Here is a 20592-nt window from a genome sequence, read left to right on the forward strand (position 1 = left end):
ATTGTGTAACAGGATGTATAGGTGTATGAGTACATATGATGAGTGAGTACATGTATGAGTGACTGTATAGGACTGTTGGTGAATGAGTGGATGTGTATGTGGATCTTAGAATTACTGAAGAGGTTGTTGTAACTGGTATTGGTATGTCCATTGTTTTGAAAATTTTAGTATCTATTTTTGAATGTGTCTATCAAAGGTTATATTAGGACTCGGATATCTGTGGATCCAAGACCCATTGGGAAAAAAGTACTCAAACACAGCCTGATATTTGATGCATGCAGGGGTGGTTGACTGCCCTGCAGGCAACCCCCACCACACACGGGCGAAGGCCACGCGCGGTGGGGGTTCTATTAACGTACAGTGTTTATATATTACTTATTGTTAAACAATTATAGAAATTCACTGAAATAAACAAAGGTTACAAGGACGTTCGGGTTGGGTTGAAGTTTTGTACACACAAAACCACATAAATTCAGCAGTTATAGTCAGACTTACAGTTATATTTAACTGAAAAAATAACTTGTGCTGTTAAGTATCTTTAGAATACGAGTTATAGTTTCTTAATATAAGTGTAACTATAACTATAACTGCTATAACTTGCCACTCACATTAAAATGGAATTGTCTTTAATAAGGAGAATTACACTTCTTTCTGATATTTTTTTTATAGAAAAGGGGTATTACTAAAACAAAAAGGTCATACATAATCTGGACGAGATAGCCTTATTGGATGGGGTAGGGGTTTTTAATTGAGGAAGGACTTTGTGGGTGGCAGTGCAGACACAGATTAAGCATTTCTTTCTTCCCATTTTGTGTAGGTTCCCATGTCTATGTGCTCCAAAGAATGTGATGCAGGTCATAAAAGAGTATCGACTGGAGTCCACCTTTGCTGCTTTAACTGCATGCCTTGCCCAAAAATGACCTTCCTCAACTCAAGCGGTAAAGTATCAGTGCAAACACTCATGTCCAGAATACTTGGCTTTATCTCTATTTTTGTCAGTACCTTTGGGCTACTAGCCAAAGAGCTAGACCGCAGACCAACATGTGTATTCTGTGTCAAAATAGCAGTGCTAAGAGGCAGCAATATTTTGGCTTTTTTTGTCACACCAGAGTGAAAACTATCAAAGCACATCTCTAAATATTCCTTAGCTGAGTTTTGTTTAGTTGAAAAATAAAATCCAACATTCTTTTTAGTTTTTCCACAAGTTTATATATTTTCTAACAAAGTGTCAGGTCATTTGCTACAATTCATATGGGGCCTCAATCGAAGTCATTTAGTGTGATAATACTGTCCTCAGTAAATACTAATACCATATAGTACAGTATTTACTGGTTGTACCATTACTACCTCATTCTGAGTTCCACATCTAGGAAAGGCTGCTAGCGCTGTAATATCACAAGAATTTCCGTATTCCGACGTGCAAACCTGGGAATGTGCCTTATTTTCCTACTCAAATTCCACCAGGTGTAACAATTTGAAATTTTTGCAGGGCAAAAGTATGGGGTTAACTGATCAAATTATGATCCTGATCTCAGTGAAACCTTCTACAGGCCCCTGAATCAGGATAACCGGCTTGTTTGGAAAGACAATCTTAGTGCAGTGTCAATGCTGCGCAGAATGTATTTAATACTCATTGGCTTTGCCTTCTATGCGCAGTCAGCTGAGAACGTACAAGTAAAACAGAAAATCTTATACAACCTCGTTTATCAATCGGCACATTATTTCTGGTAGGGCAAGTTTAAATACAGAGGGCCCGATTCACAGAACTAACTTAAGACAAAATCCTAAACTTACTACCATTTTCGTATTCACAGAAGGCACTTGCTCATTTTGGTATTCACAGAAGACACTTACTCACTTCGGTATTCACAGAAGTTAGGAGTCCTAACTTTAGGGCTCCTAAATGCCTTCTGTGAATACCGAAAGTCTTAAAATTAGGATTTTTCTCAGTTTAGGAGTCCTAAAGTTAGGAGTCCTAACTATACTACTACTAAATTGAGAACAATCCCAATTTTAAGACTTTCGGTATTCACAGAAGGCATTTAGGAGTCCTAAAGTTAGGAGTCCTAACTATACTACTACTAAACTGAGAAAAATCCTAATTTTAAGACTTTCGGTATTCACAGAAGGCATTTAGGTGTCCTAAAGTTAGGACTCCTAACTTCTGTGAATACCGAAATGAGTAAGTGCCTTCTGTGAATACCAAAATGAGTAAGTGCCTTCTGTGAATACCAAAATGAGTAGGTGCCTTCTGTGAATACCGAAATGGTAGTAAGTTTAGAATTTTGTCTTAAGTTAGTTCTGTGAATCGGGCCCAAAGATAGGATAAAGACCCAGTTTCAAAATGTAAAAAGAAAATCTTCATACATTGAGATCCAATAATTTTACCAAAGTGTCTCGAGATTTCACATTTCTCCTGCTACTTTAACTTTTTTATTTTTCAACATTTTGCTAAAGTCAATTTGGTGCCTCACCGTATAATTTATTCAATCCAAGACCAAGATTTTTTGCATAACTCTAGGTCTGTGTTAAATATTGCATGCAGTGAAGTTTCTTATCCCATGTATCTGCAGAGAGTCTGTCTCGTAATGTCCCCTTTTAGTTATCCTTAGATAATACAGGGCATTTACTGGAGCTGTGTACTTTCAAGGTGACTCTCACCATCTTCAGTCTTAACCAGAGTATTTGCATTGAAGCGCTGTGTCAAATGTATAGATAGTGTATAGAGCCTTGCTGTCAGTTATTTTAAGATTAACAGCTATGGAAGATGGGAGATGCACCAATCCAAATAAGAACACTTTTGGTGTTTCAATAGTCGCAAAGTTGCAATTAAAGGCATTTCTAGTTGTTGCAGTAGACATACCATGTATCTGTATGTCAGAGTATATGCCATAAAGAAACCATACACCATATATTGATAGTTTTTTAAATAAAATTCCAATTTGATACTGTGTAGATTCTAATGTTATGATGGTAGCCTATAAAATCCTATGATGCTATTATTTGTATCTTTCTTAGAGTTTTCGTAACCTATCTTTGGTTAGACTTCATTTTGAGACTTCGGAAAAAGTTTCAGACCAACAGGTGTCTTGTCTAAGGTGAATCAAGCATTTTCATGACTTAATGGCTAGATTAGAACACCACTCAACTGATGCACACCTATCCACTTTCATTATCTGAACCTTTTCAGCTTTAGGAGTGAGTGGGAATAAGAACAGTCCTGAGATACATCTATATTTTAGAGCATCCTGTGTTGGAATGGAATGTCAGCTGCAAATACTCATCCACTTGAACCTGTAACTGTTCCCTAAGTCGAGTTTGACAGTGATTTCATAAAGAGTATGTGGAATTCCCAGCACTAATGATTCACAAAAAGAGGCCTAGGTGATGTTTAAAGAACAGCAAGGGTTTGCTCCTCTGATTCATATAGCCAAACACAAAATGAACCCTTGGGTCTATATAATGTAAGGCTAGTTGGAGAAAACACACCTACCTAGAAAGAATCCTTTTAACTGAAGGTTTCCCTCACCTCCTAGAGGTGGCATGCTTAATCAGTGGGGATTCTCTTCGTATCATGATGCCTAGTCATGATACGGGCTACAACCCCCCTCACTGAGAAGGAGGAGCTAAGGGATTTTAGTGCTAAATTGCGGTACATACTAAATACCCAATGAAAGAGCTGGGGTAGTGGTGGGGGGATGCAGTACAATTTGGAAAAAAGTGATTAAAAGTAACTATAAGGTTCACCTCATACCTTTATTCCTGTGACCCTGGGCTAGGATTAAAAACAGTAAGGCACAGCAGAAAAAATGAAACCTGCTCATGTGTCACAAAGGCTCACGTTTCAGCCAAAGACCCCGAAGGTATTGCAGCTTTCTTCAAGACCGAAGGGTGCTACTGATAAAAAGTGCTCAAAGACAAAAACATGTACTCAGATATACAAAACCAATGATCCCTAGGAATGTTGAGGGGTGATAAATTACCTGGCGGTACCTGCAAACGTTGGGTGACACACCTCAGCTTTCCTTGGCATGGGGCTCAAGGGGCAGAGGGGTCTCTATCCGCGTAACCGGGGGCTGGCATTCTGCTCGCCACGCCAAGGAGATGAGGGGTCTTCATCTGAAACATGTTGACCTTTGTGACATATGACCGGGTTTAACTTTTCCTGCTGTGCCTTATTGTTTTTAATCCTAGCCATAATGATATGAGGAGGTTCCCCAATGATGAAGCATGCCACCTCTGGTGGGTGAGGGAAACCGTCCTTTAAAAGGTTGCCTTCTAGGGAGGTGGGTTTTCTCCAGCTTGGCTTACATTATATAGACCCAAGGGTTCATTTTGTGTTTGGGAATTCCCAGCATTGCCATTTCTTTCTTGACAGTGTGCGATCTGCCAAATTGAAGGAGGTGTGAAGTCTTTGTATCCTTTACAGAGAAAAAATGAGGTGTCATCTTCTGACGAAGGGTGAAGCCAGCAAGATGTAAATGTAGCTTGTCCGCATGAATTGAGCCGCATAGATATTTACTATTTTGCTAGTTGTTTCCTTCAAAGACTGACTTACTTCTTTCCACCAATCTTTTAAATGCTGTTCATTATTGAAGGTGGATAAGGAGATGTTCTGTCCAATCGAGTCAAGATTTAATTTGTACCACTGAAATTTCTAACTAGAGACAAGTAATAAGGCTATAAACGATAGTTAGAGAGTTTTTTTTTTAACCCTTTCCTTTAGCTAGATAGGAGTATTTTACCCTTTCCGAAAAGGGAATACATGTGTCTGTTAAAGCTGCAGACACAGGAGACAGAATATCAGCGCACAATTTTCACTGTTCTCTGATCATAGACATTATGAACTTCAGTTGATTTTGTCCCTTATAAGAGCTTGCTCACAAAATAAACTTTTTAATGTACATGGACAAATTATGCCATGCCTCTCTGCACTGTGACCGTTTTATTTACCCATACACTGTTACACATAAATTAATTGCTAACTCTCTTTTCGTTGTGAAAAGCATATATATATATATATTCACTGAAAAAACCATAGGTTTCAGGGGCGTTATAGTTAGCTGGACATTTCCCTCGTACAAAACCCTAGAAATTCCCCTGTTATAGTTAGTTCAGCTAACTATAACTCGCGCCCCCGCAATGCACTGCTGATGACGTCACATATTACATCACTCATGACATGGTCAGTGACATCACTGATGACCTATGGAAGGAAATACAAGTTACTGGTAAGTACGCTTAGAAATACTTTTCAGGGTCAGTGCTGGGCTAAAAGATGCAGCCCTGGGTTCTCTCCTGATAACAGGTGAGTAAATCGGAATTCGTAGTTCGGCTGATTTTAGAGGAATATTTGTACATTTTAAAAATGGACACTTAGAACATTTTCTGGTGAAAACCACACAATGGATTCCTATGGAAGGAAATACAAGTTACTGGTAAGTATGCTTAGAATTACTTTTCAGGGTCAGTGCTGGGCTAAAAGATGCAGCACTGGGTTCTCTCCTGATTACAGGTGAGTAAATCGGAATTCGTAGTTCGGCTGGTTTTAGAGGAATATTTGTACAATGGTAAAGGAAGGGGGAGGGGCCTGAGGTGACGTGTGCAAACACTCCCTGTGGCGCATTTTAAGTTGGGGAATTAATTCCTCTTCAATCCTAAGGTCCCCTGGGGGCCAACTAGCCCACCAGGTACCTCCAGTATGCGCCAGGGAGCTGCATTGCAGAGAGGTATTCAGAGGCCACGCCCCTTTTTACAACACTCTGCAACACAGCTCCGTGGCGCTTACTGGAGGTACCTGGTGGGCTAGTTGGTCCCCAGGGACCCTCAGGATTGAAGAGGAATGAATAGCCCAACTTAAAATGCGCCACAGGGCGTGTTTGCACAGTATCACCTCAGGCCCCGCCCCCTACCTTCACCACTGTGCAAACGCGCCCCGTGGCGGATTTTAAGTTAGCAGATTAAGTCCCCTTGAATCCTGAGGTCCCCTGGCAGCCAACTAGCCCACCAGGTACCTCCAGTAAGCCCCAGGGAGCTGCGTTGCAGAGAGATGTAAAAAGGGGCGTGGCCTCATTACACCTCTCTGCAACGCAGCCCCCTGGCACATACTGGAGGTTCCTGGTGGGCTAGTTGGCCTCCAGGGACCCCCAGTATTGAAGGTGAATTCGTTCCCCCTCTGCAAACGCGCCAGGGGGCGCGTTTTGCAGAGTGGTGTAAGGAGGGGGCGTGGCCTCTGGTCCGATCCTTTTTTTTTTCCCCCTCTGTTTTTTAGAAGGGGGGCTGTGTAGCCCCCCTTCTTTTTCTTTTTTTTTGGCCCTCGGGACCCCATCCCCCAGGGCCTGCCCCCAATTTTTTTTTTTTTAAAACAGGAAGGGGGCCGCGTGGCCCCCCTCCCCAGGCCACAATTTGCCCCATCCTCCGGGGCATGGCCCTTTTTCAACAAATTTTTTTTTTATGGAGGGGTCTACATAGCCCCCCTCCTGGGCCACTTATGGCCCCGGGGACCCCATCCCCCGGGGCCTGGCCTCCGTTGGGGGCCATGGGGGGGTCCCCAATCCCCCCACGGCCCCGCCGGCTCCCCACGTCCTGCGGGAGCCGGCATTGCTTTTCCACATGGGGAGCAGCTAACATGCTGCTCCCCGTGTGGAAAAGCAATCCTCTTTGGTATTTGGAAGAGAGAGCAGGTTTCCTGCTCTCTCTTCCAAATACCAAAGCAGTTTGCTCTGGCAGGATGGGAGCCGCGAGGCTCCCACCCTGCCATAGCAAACAGCAGTGTCCCGGGGGTGGGCACCCCGGGACACTGAAGGAGCCGGCCCTGGGGGGTGGCGGTCCCCAGGGCCATCATTGGCTCCGGGGGGCCGCGCGGCCCCCCCACTTAAGTTAAAGCGCCGGGGGTGGTGGTCCCCGAGGCTTGGGGGTCCGTAACGGACCCCCTATTTTACATATTCAGTGCCCCGGGGAGGTGGCGGTCCCCGGGGCGTGTGGGGGGGCTCGAGCCCCCCCACACAGGGTTGGTTTTTTTTTGGTTTTTTTTAAAAAGCTCGGTGGCGGTCCCCGGGGCTGCGTGGGGGCCATGAACCCCCCGCATATATGAACATAAGCCCCGGGGTGGCGGTCCCCGGGGCTGGGGGGCCCCTCTGGGCCCCCCATTATAAAAGCATATAGCCCCCGGGACTTGGCCCCCCCGAGGGCTAAATCTAAATGAAGCGCGGGCTAGCTACTTTTTTTTTCGTTAGCGGGATGCGCGGACCCTACGCGCATCCCGCGATTTCTTTAAAAAAAACATTTTTTTTTTGGCCTTGGGGGTCCTTGTGGGAGCCCCTGAGCAGGCCTAGGAGGTCAGGGTGTTTCTACCCTGCCCCCTTGTCGCGTTTTGCATCTTTGTTTTTGTGGTTTCTTGTGCCTCGGTTCTACTGAGGCACAAGATGGCTGCCAACACTTCCTGATTCAGAGTGTTGGCAGCCAATTAGCATTTAGCTCGTGCTTGGGAGGGTTTGGGGAGGGTGCGGGGAGGATCCGTGGATACTCCGAGGCCATAGATATATATGTACTTTTAACTCTAATTTTCTCAGGAACTACTGAACGGATTTACACCATTTAAGCAAAAGGCACGAGTCCGAACTGAGGACTACATCTTTGCCAAATTTGGTGTCATTCCGTTCAGCGATTCGGACTGTAGCTGCGACAACAGATCCTATGGGAAATTGCATGGGGAAAATGTGTTTTGGGACCCCCCTTTTTTCACGGCCCCCGCTTGACAGATCACCGCAAAACTTTCAGGGTAGGAACGGAGCGGAGCGGCGCTGGCCAAAACTTTGGAAAATTTCGCGAAGATTCGTCAACTGGCGCCAAGGTTATTCCCAATAGAATGTTTTGGATTTCCTATGGAAAATAGGTCCTAACTATGACTATCTACTGGCGACCGCCAGTAGATAATATATATATATATATATATATTACCTACTGGCGGTCGCCAGTAGGTAGTTATAGTTAGGACCCTGTTTCCATAGGAAATCCGCAACATTCTATTTGGAATAACTTTGGCGCCGGTCGACGAATCCTCGCGAAATTTTCAAAACTAATGGGGCGCTACGCTCCGCTCCTACCCTGAAAGTCTCGGGGGGATTCGTCAAGCGGGGGCTGAGAAAAAAGGGGGGTCCCAAAACGCGTTTTCCCCATGCATTTTTCCATAGGACCTTTAGACACAGCTACAGCCCGAACGGCTGAACAGAATTACTTGTAATTTGGCAGAGAGGTAGTCCTCAGGTCAAGGAAGTGCCTTTTGTAGGTCTGGTGTAAATCTGTTCAGTAGTTCCTGAGAAAATAGCATTTAAATCAATATATATATATCTGTAAGCGCGCTCCGAGCGCGCACCGTAAGCTTACCGTACGCGTACGGTGCCGTGCGCGAGCGCGATTCTGATTGGCTGTTAGATCTTAGTAAACATTCGAATCGGTCGAAACCAGGAAGTGTCGGCCGCCATTTTCTCTCTCGCACTCTGAGGGGGGGAGGAAAAACAAAGTTGGATATCATAAAAAGGGGGCAGGCTAGACAGCTCCTAACCACCTAGCCTTGGTTATGGTGTGCCAGAAGGCCATCCAAAGCCAAAAAATAACTTTTTTTTTTTTTTGAAAAAACGCCGAATACGCTTACCGTACGCGTACGGTGAAAAATCAAATAAAAAAATAAAAAAAATCCATATATTCCCCCCCACCGTGTGCTAAAGGTGCCCGCAGTGCACCTTTTGTGCATGGCATATCTGATAACTGAACATTTAATAGAAAACCTTTCACAACGAAGCGCATAATATGTCCTCCGTGTGCGGATGGTGCGCGAAGGGCATCGTGCGTACATGGCCCATCCAGCGTAACGTGGGCACGCGTGCCCACCGTGCGTGCACGGCACTAACTGCGTTAAGTGGGCGCGCAGTGCGCGAAGCGCACCGCGTGCTCACTGTGCGTGCACGGTGCGCGAAGCGCACCGTGCACGCACGGAACGAACTGCGTGAAGTGGGCGCGCACGGCACGAACGGCGTAAAGTAACTTAGCATTTAAAAAAACGTACAAATTCACTGAAAAAACCATAGGTTTCACACACGTTATAGTTAGGAATTAGCATTTAAAAAACCTTGCAAATTCACTGAAAAAACCATAGGTTTCACACAAGTTATAGTTAGCTGTACATTTCACTCGTAAAAAACCAATGAAATTCCACGTTATAGTTAGTGCAGGCAACTATAACTCACGCGACCGCAATCCTCTGCTGATGCTAATACTGTATTTAGACACTTATTTGCCCATGTCTTCTTCCATTAAATTTTAGCTATACATATATTACAAATATTTTTTTTTCATAAAGACACATATGTCATTAGCAGAGGATTGCGGTCGCGTGAGTTATAGTTGCCTGCACTAACTATAACGTGGAATTTCATTGGTTTTTTACGAGTGAAATGTACAGCTAACTATAACTTGTGTGAAACCTATGGTTTTTTCAGTGAATATATATATATATATATCCAAAACAAAGGGATCCTAGTTCCGGAGCACACTCGCAGCGGGTGCTCTGCATACGGGCTGGATCCTGGCCACAAAAACACTTTTAATTCCAAAGATGCGGCACTCGGGAAGGAGAAATTTCAAAATTGTGTTTATTCACAACACAGCTCAACCAACGCGTTTCAGCCTACACGGCTTTGCTCACGGTTAGTAAGTCCTTTCTCTATGACACTATATATACGCCCGGCCCACCTGGCCTTAATGTGGCATTGTGGGAGTTGAAGAGCGGTAAAATACATAATTGCGTTTTAGCACAAAAGGAATCAAAATTAATACTGTTATTAACAGGAAAAGTAATCTCGGTGGAATTTCTAAATCAAGGTATAGTACCTGAAATCCAGTATACATAATGTCACATGTATCAATTTCTCATTGTCTCGTACAAAAAGTGTTCAATCTCATTGGTGGCAAAAAGCATCATGGTACTGATTTCATCTTAGTTTACCTGTATAGTACAGTAACCAAGAGAGCAGCAAAAGAAAGAGAAAAATAAGAAGGGGAAAGAGGAAACAAAGGCAGAGATAGATATAAGGTTAAAATTTCCAGTACATGATATTTATAGGAAAGAAAGGGAGAAAGAGAGGGAGAAATCCTGGTGCTTAGATCTTCCTTAAGGTTTGGGAAAGTAATGAGTTCGTCAGTGTTCAATTCGTCATTCCAGGTGTACATAAAGTTCTTCATCATTATTCATTCCTCTCGGTGTCTTAGTTTTCAATTTGATGATATATCGGGATTCTAGTTGTCGTAGCTTCTTAGTTCTGTTACCACCTCGTTCATTTGGTATGATGGTATCAATCCCATAATAGCACATTGCTCGCCAGTTTCCATTTTGGCACAGTATCATATGTTTAGCAGTTGCATATGAAATATCTTTGTTCTTAACTGCTCGAATGTGCTCGAGGATGCGCTTTTTTAGAGGGCAGATGGTGCTTCCAACATATTTATGTCCGCAAGTGCACTCGATGACGTAAATGGCAAATTTAGTGTTACAGGTTATTCTTTTCTTTAATGTTATTACATTTCCATTAGGCTCAGTGATGTTCCTTACATTTTTTCCAATTTTGCACGCCTTGCATGAATTACATTTGGTAAATCCATTTCGTTGTTCTGCTAGCCAGTTGGTTTCTTCTTTTTGTACGAAGTGGCTATTGACGAGCATGTCCCTTAAGGATTTGGTATTTCTGTATGTTACCGTTGGTTTAGTCCCGACTAGTTTGCCTATATCAGGATCTTTTGTAATCAGATGCCAGTGTTTTCTGATTTTGCTCATGATGATACCACTCTCTTTACTATAAGTAGTAATGAACCTTGGGACTTGTTTTTCGTCTTCAGATGCAGCTATCGTTTTAGGTATTAAGGTGTCGGCTCGGGTTTTGTTGTCAATTCTCTTTTTGTTTTTCTTTAAGGTGGACTCTGTATAGCCTCTCTGTTTGAGTCTTTCCATAGATTCATGAATTTTAACTTCCGCATCTTCTGGTTGTGAGCAGTTGCGTTTGAGTCGCATGAATTCCCCATAAGGGATGCTGTCCAAAAGGGGTTTGGGGTGGAAGCTAGTTCCATGCAGGATACTATTAGTGGCTGTTTCCTTTCTGTAGAGCGTCGAGTGGATCTGATCGTTCTCAATATAAATCAGTGTGTCAAGGAATGGAATCTCTGACCTGCTCATGCTGTATGTAAAAGATAGGCCGATGTCATTGTTGTTTAGTGTATGGAAATATTTTTGAAAATCCTCATCAGTTCCATTCCAGATTAAAAACAAGTCGTCAATGTAACGAACCCATAATATAATCTTGTCCAACTCATCTTGGTTATCTGAGTCCCAAGCTATGATCTTTTCCCACCACCCCATGGTGATGTTAGCGTAGTTCACAGAAAAAGAAATGACCATTGCTGTTCCACACATCTGTTTGAAGAGTTCTTTGTTAAAGCAGAAGATGTTGTTAGTGAGGCATATTTCGATCATACTGAGTAGCATTTGTGTGTGTTTCATTTCTGTGATTTTTCTCTGTTTTAAGAAATAGTTACATGCTTTCAGGCCCACCTCGTGTCGTATTGATGTATAGAGTGACACAGCATCTATGGTGATTAAAAGGAATTGATTATTCCAAGAGATGCCATTCAGGATACGCAAGAACTCTCCAGTGTCTCTAATATATGAGCTCATGCTCCGAGCTATTGGAGCGAGAAAGCAATCTACATACTCCGAGATGTTTTCGTACAGCGAATCGCATGAAGATACGATCGGTCTGCCTGGTGGATGATTCAAGGTCTTATGAATTTTTGGCAAAAAATATACAGGTGCTGATTCCGGTCCTGTAAAAACCGGGTACGAACCGTCGGACGGAGCATATTCTCCGTCCGACGCGTACCCGGTCGTAACAATATACAAACATGGAAGTACGATTCGCACGGAAATACCATTTCCATACAAATCGTACAAAACCCCGACCGACGAAAATAATCATACAAATGTGATCCGGGAAAGCGCCGAAGTGACGTCGGGACGCACGCAGCCTGCCATTCACGAACCAGGAAGTACGATTCGCACCGACGTCATCCCGCACGGACAATATTTTCCGGCAGCCAAAAACTGCCGGGAAATCAGGACAACGCGAACAAGGAGTACCTGTACGCGACGGACAGACATGGACCCGAACCTACGTGTCATCCCGGCCCTCATAGCAGTCGACCTCCTCTACAGGTTACGACGCAGACGCCGCAGAAGGTCAGAACAACAAAGGGAGGGGGGAAGGGGGGGGGCAGGAGCAGGGGCAGGCCACAAAACCCCCACCAAAGTCACACAGCACACATGCCCTGGACATACCTGACCCCAAGGCCCTGGTCACTACGAGGGGGTGGGGGCGTGTCCAGCAAAGCCAGCGTCCGCCACAACGGAAGTGCTTGACGACGCGAACCGGCAACACAACAATACAGGTACGTCCCGTACCCACGCCTTAAGAGCGTGGGTACGAGTCGTACCACGCCCACACCTACGTCATCCCAACAATGGCGGGACGGCTGTACCCACGTGGCAAAGGCCTGGGTACGGCCCGCACAAGCAGCACATAGTGTGGGGACGGATATGTATGGACCGTACCCTCACCCGCGTACGTATGGAGCGTACCCCCACCCCAACAGTGTAAGTACGACCCGTACCCACACCCGCGTACGTATGGAGCATACCCCCAACCCCAACAGTGTAAGTACGACCCGTACCCTCACCCGCGTACGTATGCAGCGTACCCCCACCCCAACAGTGTAAGTACGACCCGTACCCTCACCCGCGTACGTATGGAGCGTACCCCCCACCCCAACAGTGTAAGTACGACCCGTACCCACACCCGCGTACGTATGGAGCGTACCCCAACCCCAACAGTGTAAGTACGACCCGTACCCTCACCCGCGTACGTATGGAGCGTACCCCCACCCCAACAGTGTAAGTACGACCCGTACCCTCACCCGCGTACGTATGGAGCGTACCCCCCACCCCAACAGTGTAAGTACGACCCGTACCCTCACCCGCGTACGTATGAAGCGTACCCCCACCCCAACAGTGTAAGTACGACCCGTACCCTCACCCGCGTACGTATGGAGCGTACCCCGCACCCCAACAGTGTAAGCACGACCCGTACCCTCACCCGTGTACGTATGGAGCGTACCCCCACCCCAACAGTGTAAGTACGACCCGTACCCTCACCCACGTACATATGGAGCGTACCCCCCACCCCAACAGTGTAAGTACGACCCGTACCCTCACCCGCGTACGTATGGAGCGTGCCCCCACCCCAACCGTGTATGTACGGACCGTACCCCCAACTCGTATGCATGGAGCGAACATATCCTGAAATAGGAGGGGTGTGTGCAGAGTCCTCCCAGCAGTGCCCAGACGCAGGAGGGGTGGGTGCAGAGTCCTCCCAGCAGTGCCCAGTCACAGGAGGGGTGGGTGCCTAACACTCACAGCAGTGCCCCTGCAAAGAAAAGGGTGGAGTACCCACAGATCCAATGCCCACAAATGTCAGTCAGGTGCACAAAGATCCTGCAGTACATGTACCACATGTGTGCGAGGCTGGGAGTATACACATGCATAGCGCCAAAAAGAAAACATGTACACATGAAGTCATGGCAACAGTCTACATACACAAGTACAGTGACCACCAAGGACGCCACGAATGATGCAGGTGGAGACATCGCTCAGCATGCATGGCCCAAGTCTAACGAGTCCGTCACACACCCAGCCAATGTAGACACAGCTCAGCACCACATATTGGAAAGACCCTGCAGGGAAGATGTCAGGTTACACAGAGGAAGGAACACACCTTGGGACGATGACACCATGCAGTAACTGCGTACATGAACAAAGTTATGTAGCCAACAGCTTGTGATGGCACACAGATACCAGGATCCACCCTATGACCAGCACAAGACTACAATTCCCACACACCCAACACATTATCACCACCCAAAATGATGGGGCAGGTCCACCAACAGCAATACCAGACAGACAGTAGTGTACTAAGGAAAAAAAAATTGCTTTATTCAGCATCAAAAAAATGTGTTTGTCCATTGAAAGTTCAAAATGTACAATGCCCAAAGGGCAATCCAAAGTTCACATCCAGGTGGGGGACACAGTGGGACGCGTGTCCCCTAGCTTGCCTGCACACTCAGACTCCTTCGTCTTCCAGAGCGGGGAGGGCATCATGTGGGGGGGAAGGACCAGGCACCGCAGGGACATGAGGGCGAAGGGTAGGCGTCGTGGGTGCAGGGATGGAGGACTCCACCACAGGGGGTGGGTCAGGGCCAAAGGCGGAGGCCAGGATGGCGCTGCACACCTTAGCAAGGTCCTCCAGCGACTCCCCTGCACCCGAAGGAACCACAGGCCCCAAGGAGGGGGGGGGGGGCGGAGGGATGGGTCACAGCACCACTGGGGGAGGGTGTGAACAGGGGGGGGGACTCAACCACCCTGACCGGGGACTCCCTTGACCGCTTGCGGGGTGATGTCACTGTGGGGCTCAGGGACAGAGCGGCCATGAAGGAGTCTTTGCCGGATATGTGGCCAGGAGAGCTGAGGGGAGGGGATTTGGAGGGAGTGGATTGGGTGGAATGCGGACTCCCACTCTGGCTGCGTGGCTTACGTTTGCCCCCCGACCCAGTGGGTGTGCCTACTTTACCCTGTGTGTGCGTGCCAGGAGGTGTGCGTTTGACCTTCCCTGCTGGTGTGGTGCCTGTGTCTGTTGTGGTGGGTGCATGCTGACGTCTGGGTGTACGTGGGACAGGCATGGGAGTGGGAAGTGTGGATGGGTCAGGGGTAGGGGGTTGGACGTAGCGCTGCAGGAGACCCACTGCTGCAGTCAGTGTCGACTCAATTGCGTTGGTGAGCCTGCGATGAGAAAATGCCCTCCAAGTATGCCTCCATGTTGTGCAGCACTTGGCTGTGGCCATGGAGGACATTAAGCATCGCAGCCTGACCAACCTGCAACTGCCGCTGGATGTCCACAGACTCGGCATTGGCGGCAGCAGTGGAGACAGGGGCAGGGGGTGCGGTGCCTGGCAGGAAGGAGACATGCGGTGACTGGGCACGCTGGGAAGGGACACGAGCAAGTGGGAGGCGGCTGATGGCAATGGAGGGGGCGGGGAGAGATGTTCTGCTGCAGTCAGCTGCTGGTGCAGAGAGGGGTGGGTGCAGAGTCCTCCCAGCAGTGCCCAGACGCAGGAGGGGTGGGTGCAGAGTCCTCCCAGCAGTGCCCAGACGCAGGAGGGGTGGGTGCAGAGTCCCCCCAGCAGTGCCCAGTCACAAGAGTGGTGTGTGCAGAGTCCTCCCAGCAGTGCCCAGACGCAGGAGGGGTGTGTGCAGAGTCCTCCCAGCAGTGCCCAGACGCAGGAGGGGTGTGTGCAGAGTCCTCCCAGCAGTGCCCAGACACAGGAGGGGTGGGTGCAGAGTCCTCCCAGCAGTGCCCAGACACAGGAGGGGTGGGTGCAGAGTCCTCCCAGCAGTGCCCAGAGACAGGAGGGGTGGGTGCAGAGTCCACCCAGCAGTGCCCAGACGCAGGAGGGGTGGGTGCAGAGTCCTCCCAGCAGTGCCCAGAGACAGGAGGGGTGTGTGCAGAGTCCTCCCAGCAGTGCCCAGACACAGGAGGGATGGGTGCACAGTCCTCCCAGCAGTGCACAGACACAGGAGGGGTGTGTGCAGAGTCCTCCCAGCAGTGCCCAGACGCAGGAGGGGTGGATGCTGAGTCCTCCCAGCAGTGCCCAGACACAGGAGGGGTGTGTGCAGAGTCCTCCCAGCAGTGCCCAGACACAGGAGGGATGGGTGCAGGGTGTGGACAGGGGGGGGACTCAACCACCCTGACCGGGGACTCCCTTGACCGCTTGCGGGGTGGTGTCACTGTGGGGCTCAGGGACAGAGCAGCTATGAAGGAGTCTTTGCCGGATATGTGGCCAGGAGAGCTGAGGGGAGGGGATTTGGAGGGAGTGGATTGGGTGGAATGCGGACTCCCACTCTGGCTGCGTGGCTTACGTTTGCCCCCCGACCCAGTGGGTGTGCCTACTTCACCCTGTGTGTGCGTGCCAGGAGGTGTGCGTTTGACCTTCCCTGCTGGTGTGGTGCCTGTGTCTGTTGTGGTGGGTGCATGCTGACGTCTGGGTGTACGTGGGACAGGCATGGGAGTGGGAAGTGTGGATGGGTCAGGGGTAGGGGGTTGGACGTAGCGCTGCAGGAGACCCACTGCTGCAGTCAGTGTCGACTCAATGGACCTCAGCAAGATGCTGTGGGCAAGGTGAAGAGACAGCAGTTAATCATACACCTGTATACATATGTCACATGAGTCCAATCTACATAGGTTACAGTGCATAGCCTGAAAAGAAAGATCAGTGACATCTACAAAACAAGGTACAGATGGAGGGCATGCAACACACAGTTGGTTGACCCACCATGCCACTGAAAAACTATGGAGACCATGACACAATAGCAAATGACATGAAATGGAGTGTGACAGAGGAGCCAGGTCCTGGGGACAATCCAGCACTGCATCTGCACCACACAGCGTTTCCAAAAATAGGGATGAGCAGGGACCATATCCATGAACTTGAGCCACATGCTGCATAGGTAATACTGAAAACATGCCCACCATGACTGGCTCACTGCACCTTGAGTGCATGTGCAGACAAACATCACACACTGGCCAGACCTAGCAAGGAGATATCAGGTTTTGACATGTAGGCTTTGCCCGCACCAACCACCCCCTACATGAGACAATTTGTTGAGACACAGGAAGCACTTACATCTCTTAGTCTGGGTGAAATACACATGGGCTGGATGAATGCAAGATTGGACACCAAATACCCAAGGTGCGCCTGTCCAAATAATCATGTACAAATGGCCAGCATCAGATGATTGTAACAAGACACACAGGCACTGGCCACCGTGAGTATGAACAAGGAAAATCAGGTCAGGCTGTACAGTGGACACTTGTACTACATTTTACGTCAATATACATGGTGCCAGGGGACAATGGCACAGAGCACAACCTATGCTGTAGACACTGAGAGTGTCCACATTTTGAAATGACACACATGACACCTAGGAAAATATGCCCCAGGGGACAGTAGTGGCCACACAACTCCATGGTCCTGATTGGGAATGACTGCAACACATGCCACCATCCCTGCACTATGCGTATCGCACACTCATGCACATCATGTCACAGGCCACAACATAGGACATGCATGCTGTAAGGCATGACACTTGAGAGACTAACTCCCATGTCTGGACTCAGCATCAGTGCCAACTGACATGAAACCCACAAGTACTGAACTGGACAGGGCACAGGCAAGGTCCCAAAACTTGTAACACACCACCCCCACACATGATGCTACAGGCATAGTTCACGTGGAGAAAGTGCCAGCCTAGATAACCTTGTGAAGGAGTGACTACACACAGACCAGGGAACACATTGCAAGGAGGGGAAGGGAGGCAGGAGAGCACCGCTATACTGTGGGTAACTGGATCTGCACAGCACCTTTAAACCCTGGCAGTGTATCCATGCAACTGTGCACTTACATATGCTGGTGACACACAACAAACACACATGTACCTACCCCCTTCCTGCTGCTGCTTCTCCCGTAAGCGCCTGTCCAAGTCTGGAAATGCCACCGCCAGCACACGCTTGTGGATGTGGGTCAGACGGCGGCGCCCGCGGTTCTTATGGGTCTCAGGTGAGTCCCTCAGCAGGACCCGTGCGATCCTCCGCGTCCAGCACCGGATATCCTGCCAGCGTTTCCTCACCTGGGCCAGGCGCCGCTTGCGACCCTCCGTCCTCCTCACGGCACTGACGGCGTTCATCCATATCTGCTTCTTGGCAGAGGCGCCTACCTGTGAGGATGAACAAGTGACACTACATCAATACACCTGGCACATGTCACAGATACACATATTAGAACTATTTTGCTGTTTACAACAAGGCATGGTATGCATCCAACACATTGCACCTTTGTCATAGGGACATGATCCTCTGGGGAAGGGCAAAAGCAGTACGTGCCATTGAAAGTACACAGGTGGAATGAGGGCAACTACACAATCAATGATCCAGGCTCACACTGTGCATCAGAAGGTACACCAGGATTATGTGCAGCACCTCTAAGCAGTCACACACAGGCACAGGACATTCACCTGCCATTGCCAAATGCAGCGACAAACCTCACTCTGCACATGTGCCACTAGACGGGGGGGGGGCTCACAGGTGTGGGGCTGGCTCTGCACGTCAGACACACAGCACTGCTCCCTGCTCACATCACATGGGCAGGGTATATCCATCCCTCATGCAGCCCGGGTGCAACACTCCACATATGCACCCACCCACATGACAGGGGACTAACACACACACCGATGTCCAGGGTACGAACACATCATGTGGACACTCTCAGCACAGGTACACAGAACTAACACACATCTGTGGGTACAGTCACCTGTCACACTGGGCTGACCACATAATAAAATGAGGACTGTAGAGGCTACATTCCCAGGAGGACAAGACAGGCAGTATGTGGCATGCACCATGCAGTGATTGTCACAGTAAACACAATGCAAGTGAGGACGGCAGACATGCACCACAGCATGCACTGGCTGGGAGACATCAGGCATTCCCCCCCCTGGGACCCCCCCTTCAGTACATAGCATGTGTGTCACACCTGGACACAATGCCAGAAGTCACAGTCACAAACAAGGGACACAGTCTGTGCTAGTAGACTCTGCACTCACCTGATACCCTGGTCGCCCATACAGCATGGGGTACTGTGGGAGGATCACATCCAGCAAAGCCAGGTTCTCCTCCAGGGTGAAAGGCTGTGCCCTCTCCACAGATCTTGACATGGTTCCAGGGAATCAGTAGCAGCAGCTGGCTCGTAGAATCCAGAGATGTGCAGGCAAGTGCTCCCTCATGGGACCTGGCTGCCTTATATCTGCCTTGCTGGCCTGTTTCATGCACAGGAGTACAGAGTGATTGGTCACTCACATTTGCATCCTATGTTTCCTCCAATCCCTTCAAACCTAGCACAGTCAGTGGGTTCTTATTGTGTTTTTTTCTTGAGCATGATGTCACCTCCAGAACCACATTGCAACAAAGTAGATTCATTCAAACTGACTACTGCTGTGCACCTGCTGAAAAAAATTCAAACTTTAAACTTGGTCTCCATGACAACCAGCATGCATGTAGGCCTTTATACTTGTCCCTCATGTGTCCCCTATGTAATTTGGATTTTCACACACAGGTACGGTGCGTACCGGAGCCCTAGGGCACCCCAAATGCATAGCAACAGCCCGTACAGGCGTGTGTACGGTCCGTCTCACTATGGGTGTTCTCGCGTATGCGTACCCATAGTGATAGTGAGCGTACGCACGCGTGTACGGTCCGTATCACTATGGGTACGCATACGCGAGAACACCCATAGTGATAGTGAGCGTACAGGCGTGTGTACGGTCCGTCTCACTATGGGTGTTCTCGCGTATGCGTACCCATAGTGATAGTGAGCGTACGCACGCGTGTACGGTCCGTATCACTATGGGTACGCATACGCGAGAACACCCATAGTGATAGTGAGCGTACAGGCGTGTGTACGGTCCGTCTCACTATGGGTGTTCTCGCGTATGCGTACCCATAGTGGTACGGACCGTACACGCGTGTGTACGCTCACTATCACTATGGGTGTTCTCGCGTATGCGTACCCATAGTGGTACGGACTGTACACGCATGCGTACGCTCACTATCACTATGGGTACACATACGGCAGCACTCCCATAGTGATAGGGAACGTACACAGGCCCTCTGAGCGAATGTACGGTGCCTTTCACACATCACAGTGGTGACAGGCAGCACACAGGAAGGAATAGGGCTGACATACTTGTCCATGGATGGACATCAAGGCATTGTCTGGGCAGTACTACATGTGTGGGGCACAGGTGTGAAAGGCTGTGATGTGGCACATTACTCCTGAGTCGAGAGGGCACCAGATGTATGATGAGATGTGTACAGATGTTATGTGTGACGGTGCAATATGTGCCAGGCATGCCCTTAACTCCTTTGACATGTGTGCATGTCGTAAGGCACACTTGGGATGAGCGTCACTGGCATGGCACAGTCAACAACACACACAAGTGTCCCCTGATGCCCGCTACAGGGGTTACCACACCAGACATGTGACTACCCACGGTGCACGATGTGTCTATGTCATGTATGTGTGGGGTGTTCCCATTAGCTTGATGTTGGTGCTCCCTCAAATGCATCAGCTGTTGCAGCAACCAACATGTGTCTGTGTGTAGATGGACATGGCACACTGTTACGCACACCAGGCCACATGTGGTATCGGATGTGAGGTGCGTATGTATGCATGGGACACGGAGTAGCGTAACAAGGACATGTCTGCATCCTCTCAATGAATGTGTGGTGAGTCCTTACATGTACACCTTATTGGCAAGGTGTGTGGGCTGTCCTAGTGTGATGTCGTGTGACCTGTGGCTCTTGTGTTCCGCTACCAGTCTCTGAA

At 48.4% G+C, this 20592-nt stretch overlaps 1 protein-coding gene across 1 annotated transcript in view; it reads left to right on the forward strand.

The window, feature by feature from the left end:
* Positions 1-20592, forward strand: part of TAS1R1 (taste 1 receptor member 1) — a 159251-nt gene that overhangs the window by 107342 nt on the left and 31317 nt on the right. Inside the window, exon 4 of the mRNA XM_085615220.1 lies at positions 818-938. Within this exon, the coding sequence (XP_085471346.1) occupies positions 818-938 (121 nt within the window). The remainder of the gene's footprint in view (positions 1-817; positions 939-20592) is intronic.

Source organism: Triturus cristatus, chromosome 1_2, assembly GCF_964204655.1.
Source record: "Triturus cristatus chromosome 1_2, aTriCri1.1, whole genome shotgun sequence".
In the NCBI taxonomy this organism is placed as follows: domain Eukaryota; kingdom Metazoa; phylum Chordata; class Amphibia; order Caudata; family Salamandridae; genus Triturus; species Triturus cristatus.